Source organism: Meleagris gallopavo, chromosome 20 (assembly GCF_905368555.1).
Source record: "Meleagris gallopavo chromosome 20, MGAL_WU_HG_1.1, whole genome shotgun sequence".
Classification (NCBI taxonomy): domain Eukaryota; kingdom Metazoa; phylum Chordata; class Aves; order Galliformes; family Phasianidae; genus Meleagris; species Meleagris gallopavo.
This window is the reverse complement of record NC_139423.1, coordinates 8,291,856-8,306,012: the sequence shown is the minus strand read 5'-3', so window position 1 is coordinate 8,306,012 and position 14,157 is coordinate 8,291,856. Positions and strand designations below refer to the sequence as shown.

The 14,157-nt window shown below is 46.2% G+C and overlaps 1 protein-coding gene across 1 annotated transcript; it reads right to left on the bottom strand.

Moving 5' to 3' along the window:
- Positions 1–886: 886 nt before the first annotated feature.
- On the bottom strand, positions 887–14,149 carry CRLF3 (cytokine receptor like factor 3). The gene is made up of 8 exons (XM_085239880.1): positions 13,943–14,149; positions 12,506–12,713; positions 10,465–10,552; positions 9,836–10,013; positions 8,235–8,457; positions 7,445–7,577; positions 4,069–4,181; positions 887–3,781 (listed from the first exon to the last, which is right to left on the bottom strand). The coding sequence occupies exons 1-8, from the start codon at positions 14,063–14,065 to the stop codon at positions 3,528–3,530; spliced, it is 1,320 nt and encodes a 439-aa protein (XP_085096006.1). The 5' UTR covers positions 14,066–14,149; the 3' UTR covers positions 887–3,527.
- Positions 14,150–14,157: the final 8 nt, after the last annotated feature.

Below are 14,157 nucleotides of genomic sequence, written 5' to 3'. Positions count from 1 at the left end.
GCTTTCAGGGGTGAAGCAGTCACAATTTGAACTGTGCCGATTACAACCTCAGAGAATCACTTAAAACACGTAAGCTGCTCCAAATCAACAATCTGATGTTATGTTACCTTTGTCAATGCAGGAGGTGATCTGTGAGGACAATTTGATGATCTTGTTCAGTATTCAATTCACAGAGCAGTTTGGTGCTGGAATGAAGGCGTTCCTGCTGGCCCAGCTCCTCGTAGATCTGCTCACCCATGCTTGCACAGCCAGGAAAAGAGCTTTGGATGAAGGTAAGCCTCTCCTTCCAAGACTGTGGTATCTGCTGTCCTAAGTTTGTTGATAATTGTTTGTTGTCTGAAACTGTGCTCTTCAGGCAAAACACATCAAGTAGGTTCCTTCACATCAATAGTGTATTTATGGGAGCTCTCTGCTGTCAGTTTCCTTATTTACTGGTTTCATGAGTTAGGTGTGTTGCCTTTAAATGGAGCAAGCTGCAGGTAAAGCAGATCTAAAGGAATAAGAACTCAGTTCAGCAGGGACTTCTGATGTACTGCTTCTTGCTTAGTAACAGGAGCCAAAACCTATATTAATGAATCTGACAAAAGATGCAAGCAGTAAAACAGACAAATAAGCTGTGATATTGAGAATGTAACAGAAATGCTTTGGTAACCAAAAAAATGGGGAAGACACTTTTTTTGCAAGAGCTGTCACTGTAGATGTGAGTTTTACATGGAAGTAAACAAACTGCACGACTCGTGTGGGACTTTGGAGGAACTGAAGATGAAAGTGAGAGAAATGGAGAAGCTCTTCAAGGGAGCTGCAGTGCTCCAGAACCCATCTGTGCTCATTAGAGGAGCTCAGCCGTGCCCAGCTTTATGCCCCAATCACAACTTACAAACACAGCTGTGGGATAAAACTTTATTTAAAAAAAATCAAATTTCACTTGACACAAACATCTTAGTTGAGGTAAGTGAACGTACGAGCTTCAAAAACGCTTCCAGGACTTCCCAAGCAGTTCACTCTCTCTCCTGCAAGGCTCCAATAGCTGGAGGTGACAAAGCTGTGAAGGAAGGGCCCAGTCCTCCATCTAGCTGAACTCTGCTGAGGAAGAATAGAACTTCAACCTTTTTAATCCAAGCCTCTTCTGGTTCTTGGGATACTTTGTTGTGTAATTACTCAGCTCTCTTGTCCTGGGATTCTTCACCCTTCCCAGGTTCAAGTACAGCTTCTACGAGGTGGCTGAGCAGTACCTAATACTCATTTGGGCAGCTGGTCTTACTCCCAGTTAAAAGTTCACTACTGGGATGCTGCCCCTGGTCACGAGGAGCGAAAAACCGAGGTCAGAACAAATACTTTGTCTTCCCATCCTCAGCTCTCAAGGGGAGCAGTAGGGATGTCCTGGGACAGCCCTTCACAGTTATCTTAAGCTGCTTGCTAATATTATTCTGAACAAATGAAGCATTCCCATCTCTGGAAGTACCTGAACTCGAGCTTTATGTCCCGCAGTGCTGGTAAGCAGCAGCAGCAGCAAGTCTGAGTGGACCCTCAAAAAGCAGGTGGAAGGTACCTGAGCTGCTGGCTCCTCACAAGTGTAGCTATCTGCTATTTTAGTTTTCAAACAGTAACAGCACTGACTTAGAACTTGTACCTGACCCATGAACTCTTGCAGGTGAAGTTACCGAATCGATTCACTGGAGCACGACTGAATGCGACTGCAGCACTGCCAGCCTCTGAGCAGCACTGACTCAGCTGGAACATCTGCTCAACTGTTGTGGCTACAGCAAAAGAACAACATCTGAGATGGCAGATGGGATGCAGCACTGTTAGCAACATTCTTCACACTAGTGAAAAGGAATACTGGAAGTACATGCAAGTATCTTTCTACTCCCTAACACTGAAATAGTTTTGCTTGAGAAGTGGACAAAATACAGCAGGCTTTTCCTTGCTTGCACAGATTAGTCTTACCTGCAGGTGTCCACTCTTCCATGCTTAATAGTAAAATCCAATCCACCTCCACTTTCCATCTATCTGAATCAAACAGGTTTTTCTAAGCTGTATTACCAGCCACCATTCTCCTTTTCTGCAGTTCCCTATCGCAGATGTTAGCAGAAAAACGCAGGCAGGACAGCTGATCTCTTTGTACTGATGGTGCAAATAGGGGGGATGCCAGTCCAATCCATTTATGCTAGCATGAGGGGCAATATGGCATGTTGAAACTGAAGAAAAAAGGGCAGAATGATTGTCTAGGTGTTACTAAAATATATATATATTACTAATCTCACATACTTGAGGTAAGAAAGTCTGCTTTAAGGTCCTCAATGAGCATTATTTAAAAATACTCCTTAAATCCAGTAGTATCACAATTCCATCTTTTGACCAAAGAATAACTGTATGACAAGCTCATCATTATAAATCTTCTTTGATACTTATGGGGAATACTGGTAATTTTATGTACAGTTTAAATTAATCCTGCATCTCTACTACAGAAAGATTTGGCACCATCTGCTCTGCTCTGACTGCCCCAGGTTCAGTCTGTGCCGTGGGCTCTGCCTGCAGCCCCAGCCTGCCTGGAGCAGCTGAGCACACGGTGTGTGCAGGTCATCAACGGGCTCTTTGGGAATCCCACACGTGGGAACAGCTGCTCAGTCCAATAGAAAGGAAGTGGCCTCTGCACTGTGCAGGGCTCTGTGAAGAATCACAGCTTCCTTCCATCTACCTGTCATACAAAAGTACCAAAACCCCAAGATTTGCTCAGATTAGGCTACAAAGTATAACTAGGAAAGACATTCAGACCAGATAAGGTAACTGTCCTACTGTAGGTGTTGGTGCATGTGACAAGTGTCAGCATTAAGCTGGGGATGTAAGCATCACTGTGGATCTACTCTAGAAACCACGTTCCAAGTGACAGTACAGAAAACAATGCAGAAATACCTGGAAATAAGGCACATGAGTGAGACGTTGAACAGATTAGCTCCATATCTGAACAAACACCATGGCTCAGACATCCTTGTTCTGGAGGAATGAACAGTACCGTGCATAGAAGAAACTGCTGTGGCCTGCAGGACCTGCTGTCTGTCCTTATTATGATGGCAGCATTGCATACAAGGAAGCATAGCAGAGCATCGCTGCTCTAAATACTCTGCTCTTTTTAGGGGTGGCATAAATACAACTTTTGGTCCATTACCTCCAACTCCCTAAAAGTTTACAGGCTTATTTCACAGAACAGCAGCATTAAGCAAAGTTGATTTCATACAATAAGCGTACCCTGAGCCTAGAGTACAACGAAATACTGATTTAAAAAAAGTCAAGTCTGAAGGAAAAAAAAAAATAGAAGTCTTATGGACTTGCTTTAAATCGTCTATGTAACTGCCTGTTCAACCTTTTCCAGAGTAACAAATCCACTGTTTCACAATTATTTTTTGAAATGAATCCAGCAGGAGTACAATATAGTGGAGTTCAAGTAGTAGAAAGATTGATATAAAACAGCTGGAAGCCCAGGCTGTGATACCACGCACTACAGCGAGAATCTTCACTCTCCTGAGCTGTTAAAACACCAGCACTTTCCAGCCTGGGTATGAAAAGGAACATCCAAAATACAGAGAGACGCAGCACTGATCCAGCACCCAGTCAAAGACCACTTCCCTGTTGTTAGAGCTAATGGTTACTCTCAGCTTGAAGTTTCCCCCCTCGGTGCTGGGAGGCCCCAGCTGCACAACTTCCATGTCAAACGTCACAGTCGATCCAGAAGTGACGGCAGGCAGTTGGTTTGTCATCTCTTTTCCATTTACAAATACTGCTCCTGAAACAATCAAGGGATCAAACATTATTTCTCATTTTTGCAGGCAAACGAAAATGAAAGGCGCTCCTGCCATGTTGCTTTCTGCCACGTCAAACACACTGCAGTAACTGCATGCAGAAGATGCAAGAAAACCTAAGATTTCAGAAAGGATTTTAACTGTGAGCAGAACAGACACGTGAAATGTGTGTGAAGGTGCTCCCGTGTTCTCCAGGGGCACGAAGGATGAATGCTGAGGTTTTTGGGGAGAAAAATGGATCGCGTTCTTCAGCCCCGTGACTCAGACTCACCATTTGTGCTAATGCACACAGCTTTATCTCGCTGCAGAGAATCGTAGCCATTCTGCTGCTCCACGCACACTCCCAGGCTGTCCCGTCTGTCAGGCTGCCCCACGGTTTCAATTCTAGCAGGCAAAAAGTCAAGTCAGACCCCAAAGCTTTACATCAAAACATACAGTGAAATCCACACAGCAGTGCCCTGCCACGTCAGCCCTCTGCCCTTTGCTCCAGGGCTCTCTCCAAATTCATCCAGCCTTCAGGAGTAATCACTACAACATGACCCACAGTCCTGGCAGCTTCCCCACAGCTCTGCTGAGCACTGCTCTGCTATTCCATATAAATTTCCACTGCTGTTTTCTAAAGAATTCCCCGCTGTCGCACCTTGGGGTCTTCTGAAATGATTTTCAGTTGTCCGAAACATGTCTTAAGAATTGGACAGCACGTGCAAAACCAGTCACTGATATCCTGGTCGACGTCATCTTATGGAAAAATGAGATTTCAGCAAGTATTTGATGAGCTTTAATTAAAACAGCTTTGTTGAGCTCTGCTACATCTTGTTCTGAATAGATTGTGGGGAAGGCTGACGTTTTGGTGATGGTGTCTTGTTTATGAAGTAAATCAGCTTGGTACAAATTGATATCAAGAGTAATGCCTGGGAGAGCATTGACAATCTGGCTTCTGCTCAGCTGGATTTTGGTCCTGGGAAAGTCTCCAAAGAAAAAGCAAACAAGTGGTGCAAAGGGCCTGGGCTGCAGCTGCCCGGGGCTCCAGCAGCTGAGTGAGGCTGCAGTCTGTGCACCAAACGGTGCTTCTCTACCTGGGTCCTCTGCTCTGCGCTGCCATTTCTGAGAGGTACTAACCTGTATTTCTGGGAGCCCAAAAGACTCTGAGAATTCAGAAACTCAGCTGGTCTTTTCTAGGAAGTAAAACTATGGAGTTTTTTGTTTGTTTTCAGTTGTCTTTTTGTTTGTTTTACAGTTTAAGAGAAAGTAGTAGTGATTCGTGATTGTTGTCATCAAAAAATATAAAATCTTAAGCAGAAACTTTTAAAGATTGAAAATTAAGCTGGGCAACAGAGTGGCACACAATGGGTTAACTCGTGACCAACAGGGAAGATAAAATTGGAAGCATGCTTTACTTTTGCACACATAGGTTATTCAGTCCCCTGGGAACTCACTGTGATAGCAAGAGCCTTGTGCTGCAAAGCAAAGCAAAAACAGACGAGTTCAACTATCCAGGGAGCTTTTAATATGGAAGTGACCCACAATGTTTTCCTAAAATGAAACTTCTGAGTTCATTTTGGTACCCCACTCTATATTTTGAGCTCTAAGTGAAGTTTTATGTACAGCTATTAGAAAGGCAGTACTTTTGTGCACAAGGTGATGTTAATTAATTCCATCCCCAGGTAAGGAAAAGTTTATTGAGTTGTCTGTCTGCACATTTATTTCCAACCCAAGAATGACCCCAAAAAAACAAAAAGCATAAATACAGATCCATTAAAAAGTAAGAGTTGTATCCTACCAACCACACTTCCTCATTTATATAAACCCTTTTCTGCACAGCACTGTAAAAGTAACTGAGATCAGCAGCAGGAAGGACAAAGCATCACAAAGCAGCAGGACGCAGCCTGCTCTGAGGCAGAACAGCACTGAATCCAGGCTGCGGCCACACTGAGCATCACACCCAGCCTCCCTGCAGCAGGGCTGCCCTCCCTGCCCACCTCCTGCTTCACGGAGCTAACACAAAGCAGCAAGGAGAAACCTGAGGGGTAGAGCAGAGCTGGTCCCTGTGCAGAAATGCTATCTTCCCTCAGGGGCAGCTCCTGAAGGCTGCCAAGGGACAGGATGAGTCTTCACTTAAAGCAATGATGTTTTCCTCCAGCCTGTCCAGATGCCTTACCTCAGAGGATAACTCAAGCAGTCTACCTTTTCAAAAACACTGCATTTATCACAGCTTCACTTTTCACTGATGAGATATTCCTATGTCCTGAATGCACAGGATGAATACAAAGCTGCTTCACAAACATCTGTAACATGAACCTTGCTTATTTGGTTTGCTCTGCAAGCTGCCTATCCCCCTGTGAATAAATTTCGTTTCAGCAGATGGAGGAAGCCAAGCACCAAGCATTTCACTGTCTGGCAAAATCTCACGCACTTGGAAACCAGAAGCTGCTCTGGAACTTTGGAAGAGGAACACAACTGAGTTTTGAGGTTGTCTTCAGTCTTAACATCTGTGTCATTACAGTACACAAGGACAAGTACTTGTTAGTGCTCTGCCATCCTGAAACAATCTCGTCTTGGAGAGGAGTCCACATAGCTAAACTGCGAAGTAAAAACTGTTCATGTGCTACCAATAAAAAAAGATAAAAGACATTAGTCTGAAACAGAACCAGACACTGGCCTGAAACCTCAACGTTCTGCCTTTAATTTCACAGGCACTTCTGAGCCAAGAGATGTTAAAACTAGCAACAGATTTCAAATGAAAGCTTTTGGTCTTTTTATCCTACCTCAGACAGGGCAACCGAATACATCCTCATACCACCAACCACCTCAAGGTAATTCATTACCAGGAAGGGAGAAACGAAACACTGCTCCGTATATCATGAAGTTAAATTGCCTCTGGGGGCTGCCTACTGCTCAGCAAGTAGTTTTATTTAACCAAGAGAAAGCTGGAATAAAGCTTCAGTCTGTGAGGTCTGTAATTACAACCAACATTTCCAAAAGGAAGTTCCTGGTACCCCATTAAATGGCACCATCTCAGTGATGCAACAAAGCTGCCAGGGATTTTAATCTCTTTCTATAGGAAATGAAAATTTTGAGGCTCCAAAGCCTCACGAGGCTCAAGAGCTTCTCAGGCCAGTTGTGGACAAGAATTTGATCAACACTCATTATGTCAGATATTGAAGACATCAGTGCAACTGTAATTCCTACCTGACCTGGTAAAACATGTAACATTTTTCCAGCCAAAGTCATCAAAATACACAGTCTGCAAAAAAAAGAACCCATGGGCCCAAAGCTAAAAGGACTCAGTAAGAGTCTCTGCTGGTGTCTGACCTCTCAGCTATAGGTGCTGCAAAACAACAAACATCCCACACTGTTTGCTCAGCAGAGGCCATGTTCTACCATCCCTCAGGAGTTCACTCCAGCCTCTGTTCCAGATGGGTGCAGGTCCTACAAAAACATTTGGTGTTTCCCTATGGCCTGGAAGTAGAAGTAAAAAGAAGGAAGCTCAGACACAGACACGTCGCTTCGATTAGGGCTGAGCTGATGTGAGAACTCAAACATGGATCATGACTCAGGTTTACACGCAATTCAAATATAACAGAGTCCAGAAGGAATAATGGTTCACAGTAGATGCACCAAACAAGAGCAGATCAGAAAGTACTTGCCTGAATGTTAACGTTTGCCCACAGAAATAAGTAGGAGCTTTGGAGTAGAGCACACCACATGACTGAGAATCATTGCGAAGTGCGATGTTTCTTCGGCTGCTCAGGCTGTACCCCTCCAAGCCAGCTGTCCATTCTTCAAAGAAAAAACAAAAACAACAAAAAACAGAAGCATGAACTCAACCAGCCCTGCTGCTGCCCGTGCAAAACACTCAAAACATCCACCAGTTCACCCCTAGGAAGCTTAAGCTAAATAAAGCACAGCGTTTTGCCTACTTCTGACGGAAAAAATTCTTACTGAAATCTCTTACAATCACAGAAAATCTTCTCCAGCTCACAGGGTTCACCAGAACTTCACTCTTTACAGCAATCTCGTAGGTAAACCTTTATGAACCACTGCATTTAGAAATTTGAAAATGAAAAGAAAACTGAGGGCTTCTCTCTCCAGACAAGAGAACTCGTTATGTGACTGCGGGTCATCACAGAACAGTTGGGTAGGGATGAGAGATGAGGAGAGAAACCATCGCTTCTGGTCTGCAAACACTGATGGCTGCTGCTTGCCAAGGCTAAGCTTGAACCGCTCACCAACTCTTACACTAAGAGCTGAAATCCAAGTTATTTACAAAATAACCTCCAGGATGAAAGAACAGACAGCTCACCACACGTTACAGACATAAATCGTAGGGAAGGAAACCCCAAAATCATACAAAAAGTAGACCCATAAACCAGCTATAGACCTCCAGGAGTGCTGCACAATGACACAGGCAGAAGACGACCAGCAGTGAAAGAATACCGTGGGGAACTAGCGTGGTGCGGCCGATCTGAGGAACGCTCCATGGGCTCCACTCCTGCCGTCCATCTCCTCGGGCACAGACTCTGAACTGGTAATCAACGTTAGGATCAATGTGCAGCACTATGAACTCTGTCTCTGAGCCGACATACACATCTTCAAAGTGACTGGCAGTGCTCTTACGACATTGCAGTCTGTAATCTTGTGGTACAAAGTCGTCATCCACCTAGAGAAACATTTCCTGCATTAGTAAGGGACGCTGCTCTTGTTCTCCTTCCAGCTCTGAAGCACAGCGACAGCATTGCAGGCAGTCAGCAGAGGCAGTTCAGAGTCACTACGTAATAAAGAGCAGAAAGCATTCCTCACTGAAAACAAAATCAGTGTCCAAACCAACTGAAAGAAAGAAGAATGCTGTGAACACAGTTTAAAAGTAGCTACAGAAGAAACAGGTAACACAACGCTTTGCAGCCTAGCAGAGCAAAAGCTGAAGCCAAACACAAATTTGGATGGGAAATTCAGTGACAGTTTTTAACAGCCAGGAGAGTTCACACTTATCCTTAGTGAACAGTGCCAGGGAATGGCTTCCAATTCTTTGGTATCTCTAAGTCAAAAGGCTTTTTTCACAAAGGCTCCATGACCACTGAAGCATGGCCGAATTCAAGGCACTCCTCTTGGCACAGAAAGAACAGATGTGTGTGACAGCAGCACCTATGGTTTTACACTCAGAACCCACCTCCCTGCCAAGGCACAGTGCCTGACAGCTGGCTGCTGCTGGAACAAAGCACCTTCAGTGCTGCCACGAGCACAGAGCTGTCCAGCAACAACTGAACCACACCAGAGCACAGCAATGATTTACCAAAAAACCTTTCTGTATATCAAAGAGAGACTACCTGAGCAGCTAATGCCAATATTATTATTTTTTCTCTCTGTTCAGTTTCCCTAAGAACACCGACATGTTTAGGTATAAAAGCCTAACAACAGGTTAGGTGAGGTGTGTGGATGATAATCCTTGGTCTGCTAAGGTGTCTTCAGAAGGGGAAAGACAGCACCACCCAGCAACCAAGGCCAGCCTCAATGACAGCACTTAGCTTTGCTGCCCTTCAAGAGAACCACAGTGCTGCAGCACGAATGGTCTCCGTGGGAATCACATCTCTTAAACACACACACCATGATTCCTCAGTCTTGTCTGTACGACATCATCACAGACACATTACTGTTGGCATGTTTAGTGGGAAGAGTATATGAAGGAAGCCCTTCCAGTGCTGGTTTAAGCACAGGGAGAAAAGACAGGCAGCATTTCCAGCTGTTCCTCCAGACTCTTCCATAGACAGGGAAGGGGAGTGCACAGCCCAGGAGCATTAGTGCACTACCTGGCAGAGGTGACCTTTCAGGCAGACACGAACCTCAGCACCAAACACATCACTACACTACCTGGCTTTTAAATGTGGCCATTGGGATAAAAACCTCTTCTGAAGTTTTTAATTACACACTGGAGTGCAGTATTCCTTTGAAGGCACGAGGAAATCCAGAGAAAAGTGGCTTTGTCAAGTTTCTTTCAAGAAAGCTGAAGTCTGAATGATTTTCACCCTGGATACTTTACCTACCTTACACCATCGGACTAAAATGCCTCCAGGCTTCTCAACAAATTCCTCTAATTGTACAGGTGGGCGAGAGGCTACAGTCCCATGTCTGAATATCTGATTTCTCAGTATAGTAAGAAGACAGTCATCCAGCTGGGCAGATAAACAAGGCACATCGACCAAGGAGGGCACTTCTGGTAAGCTGAGAAAGGAAAGTTTGCTGTAATGAAAGGAGCCAATTTCTACAAATGTATGTTTTGTCCACACACTTTAATCTGTACAGACTTTGCAAAGAGAGAACAGCTGCAGGAATTGGCGTGTGCATTTCAAACTTAGAGACTCGGAAATCACCCAGCCCTAACCAGACCGTCTGTTTCTCAGTAAACACTGAAACACAGGCTGCTCCACAGGGAGCAGTTCCACCACTGACAGACAAACAGCCTGTATTGCTGCAGAGCACACGTGGGTTGAAAACTACTTCATTTGGTGACTGCCAACCCCAGGGAAACACTATGAAGTAAGGAGGAGAGTAACAGCTTGGGTAAATCTCTCAGGGGAACAGAGGGGGTTGGTTTCAAAGGATAAGAGAACTCCTATTCAGGACCAGCACATGTGCCACTGCCTCAGACCAGCTCAGAATGACAGTATCTTACCTATCTAGCTGAATATGTAAAGCTTTTTTTGTAAAGCTGCAAAGTTTTTCATTATGTTGTTCCACATCTCCACAGATTGCACTCTCTCCTGGAATCAAATGGTAAAAATATTCCTAATGAGAAAAATGTCCAAGAAAGGCATTCTTTGCTTCAAAGAATAACTAGTTCTGACACGAACAGCCAATTAAACATGAAGCATTCTCAGCATTTTTGCTAGACGCTCAGCTAGAAAATACAATTATAGTTAACATCATAAAGCCTACGTAGCAACATCTGAAGCTCTCAAGCTTCCTGCAGACACATCTGTAGCATGTAATAATTTGCCTCGGGTCTCAGACAGAAGCAAAACTGGAGTCAGATGCCAGAAACCAGAATTCTTAATCCTTTTCTCCATCCACTTTAGAACAAGCGGCAGAATACTTTCTCTGAGCAAAGAAGACATAAAGCAGGAGCCTAAAAGCAAAAAATTATTTCAACCACTGTTCTCTTTGCTACAGAGTAAGGTCAGTATTGTCATAATGAATGAAGTAATCCATGGATTGAAGTATGGAGATGAACAGAAACCTCACCATGGGCTTTCCATATAAAATAGTGTCCAGCTTGCAGAGATGCATGATCCATCTGATGACTTTATGGTAATTTACAACACAGGCAGCTCACTTCTATTCCAAATGGAGGATTGCAAACATTGCAGATCTCTAACAAAACGCAAATGTCATAATTGGCAGCAAGAGATTTAATAAACGTGCAGGCTAAACTCTTTTCTGACTCACAGGCAATCTCTGCTCATTTTAATGACATGCCTTAGCAGTGCTCATATTGCCACAGAGAGCCACAGCATGGGAAATCTCTGCTCATCAGGCTCCTGTGAGATCTGACAAACCAATATAAAACAGCCGTCTGTGTCACCACCCTTCATTCAGTAACCTGAGATGCAGAACACAAACAAGGTGATTACCAGCTGTGCCAGAAATAAACCAATACATTCACTCTTAAAGTTCGTCACTATTCTTGTGAACACGGATTGTAGAGCTACAAACCAGCACGTTTTTTAAGCACTGAACTCACATCTCAGTGCAAGTTGGTGGATTTCCTACCCATGTGAGACTGCACAATACACATCAGTCCATGAAACTGAGACCACGTTAGAAGAAAACTTAAGCTGAGACATGAGAACAATGCAAGGAAACTGCCAACACAGTGATGGCTCAGACATGCTGCCAGTAGGTTCTATACTGTAGGCAGAATGGTCAAGAGTGGCATTCCTTTCTGGCTAGGTGCTCAGCATCAGCATGGTACAAACTTGGAACAAAAGAGTTCAGCCAGAGAGGACCTTCAAAGCCCATCCAGACCAACTGGCCCTTACACTGATATTCCACGTGTCTCATTTTGTCATAATACTGCAGAAACCTTTCCCACATAGTGGCCAGTCCACTCCTCACAATTCTCCACATTGTTGGTAACATAATCACACTTATCAGGGAAAAAACAATCCTTACTTCAGTTGCTGTTCCAATAAGCTACAGGTGACTCTCTGTCAGTTACAGACATTCACTCACTCAGCTGAGCATTAAGTCATTTCCATTTCACTCTGTAGTAAGAACTATCGGTCCACCACAGATGAAGTTTATCCTCACACAAGACTGACATTTTTTCTCAACTAAAATTCTACTGGAGTCAGTTGTTAATTTAATAAGACAGAAACAATTTGTCATTTTGGCACCCAAGACGTACTTTGTTTCAAAGCAGTGCGATGCGTTCATTTTAGAGTGGCAGGTTGCAGGATGCTCCTGCAAGCAAGGCCTGTGCCCAAAAGCAGATGCTCTCAGTCCTTAAGAGAGGGCAACAGCCCAGGAGTGGAATGAAATTAAAACAGGAGGTAACTTCTCATGAGCCTACCCAAGTTTAGTCCCTTTTTAGCATTTCATTTGAGAGGAATGCAGAACAAGCTAAACATGCTGACTGTAACAGGAACGCTCCTGACTCTGAGAGAAGACATACTGGAAGGCAGAACTAAGACTTAGCACAGGTCCTGCCTTACCTTCCCGGAGCAGATCATCAGCTGTGCTGACTCCATGCTCTATTAGCTTCTGGCATTCGTCCAGCGGTTTGATGCTGTCTTGTTCTATAGTATCCACTTCCTGCAGCAGTGACATCAGTCGCTCATCCAACAGCTTCTTTAGGGTCCCTTTTAAATCATTAAAATGTTGCTCAAGTACATCTCTGGTCAATGTTGCACTTTCTCTGATCTAAATTCGGGTAAAAAGAAGGATTCAGGACAAAGGCAAAGAGCATTCACATCCTGTACTTCTCTGAGCCACCTCATCTGTGCAGGAAAACTTCTGCATCAAGTCAGCTTTAGAAAAAGGCTCACGAACAGTCAGTAAGAAGGTGTCATTATGTACAGTGCAGGCACAGAGGGGAGGAGGCAAGGAAACGAGTCTGGACCAGAGGAAGGGCACAGGAGCTGAGCACGCCAAGCTTAACTGCTGAGACTTGAGTTACGTGCAAATTGGATTATTCCTACTGCAGCCAAGGAATTCTTCTGGTCACAAAAGTCTGAAGGTGACTCCTCATAACTGCATGAAGAACTACACAGACGCACTCTCCCGGATCCCATCCCTCCACTGCATTTTTGAAGTCCCACTGAAGCTCCTCTCTTTTCAACCGCTCTGAACAGCCCCCGACCTCTGGGTGCTGCCGGTGGTGCTGCGGGGCCAGCAGGTGGGGCCGGCTTTGGGGAGAGGCAGAGCACAGAAGTTCCTACACGCATTCATCGCGATGCTGGCAAACGTGCCGGATCTGACTTTTAGGGAACCAAAAGCATTTGTGCACCCCTGAACTAAGGTACAAAATCAGAAGTATTTATTTTCCTCTGGGCGTTTCTACCCCGTGCAGATGAGGAAGCGCTGCGCCGTGCACATCGCTATGCGTAACAGCACCGCAACTACCGGCAGCCATCGCAGGAAGCCCTCAGGCCAAGCGAAGCGCATTTCCTCTTCAGGTCGTTCTCCGAACCGCCGCACAGCTCGGCTTCCCGGCTCTGCCGGCGCCTCACAGAAAAGGAAGCGCGGCGCTCGGGGGACACGAAGCGAGCCTCGCTCACGGAGCCGCCGCCCGGCCCACAGCGCCGCCTGTAGGCGGATCCGCGCGGTGCGGGAGGGCGCGCACCTACGGAGCCGGCCCGGCGGTACGTCCATGCGGCGGGGATCGGGCTAAAGCCCGTTTATTTCGGTATTCCGCGGCACCGACGGCGCCGAGGCGGATCCCACGCGCACCGCACCGCGCCCGGCGGGGATCGCCGCGGACGTCCCCGTGTCGGAACGTCACCCAGCCGCGCCGCAGCCCCTAGGATGCCCCACGCTGCAGCCGCGACCGCCGCCCCCCGGCCCGCCGCGCCCCGCCACGCACAGCCCCCGCCCCCTCGCGGCCCCTCGCGGCGCCCCGCCTGACGGAAGGAGCCCGGCCGCCCGCCCACCTGTTGCCGCGCCTGGTGCAGCCCGCGCAGCCGCTGCTGCAGCTCCCGCCGGTAGCTCCGTGCCGCCTCGATGCTCTCCCGAGCCTCCTGCAGCAGGAGCCGCGCCTCGGCCTCGGCCTCCATGGGCAGCCGCGGCGGCGGGCGGGCCCCCGGAAGGGCCCCACATCCGCGGGGCGGGGCGGGAAGCGCGGCGGGGCGGGGCGGGGCGGCGGCCG

Excerpts from the sequence above, each read along its gene's own strand:
- CRLF3 (XM_085239880.1), bottom strand. The coding sequence starts at position 14,065 with ATGGAGGCCGAGGCCGAGGCGCGGCTCCTGCTGCAGGAGGCTCGGGAG. Across the intron at positions 12,714-13,942 it reads TGCACCAGGCGCGGCAACAG|ATCAGAGAAAGTGCAACATT; the intron begins GTGGGCGGGCGG and ends ACCCGAATTTAG. Across the intron at positions 8,458-9,835 it reads TTTTAGTCCGATGGTGTAAG|GTGGATGACGACTTTGTACC; the intron begins GTAGGTAAAGTA and ends ATGTTTCTCTAG.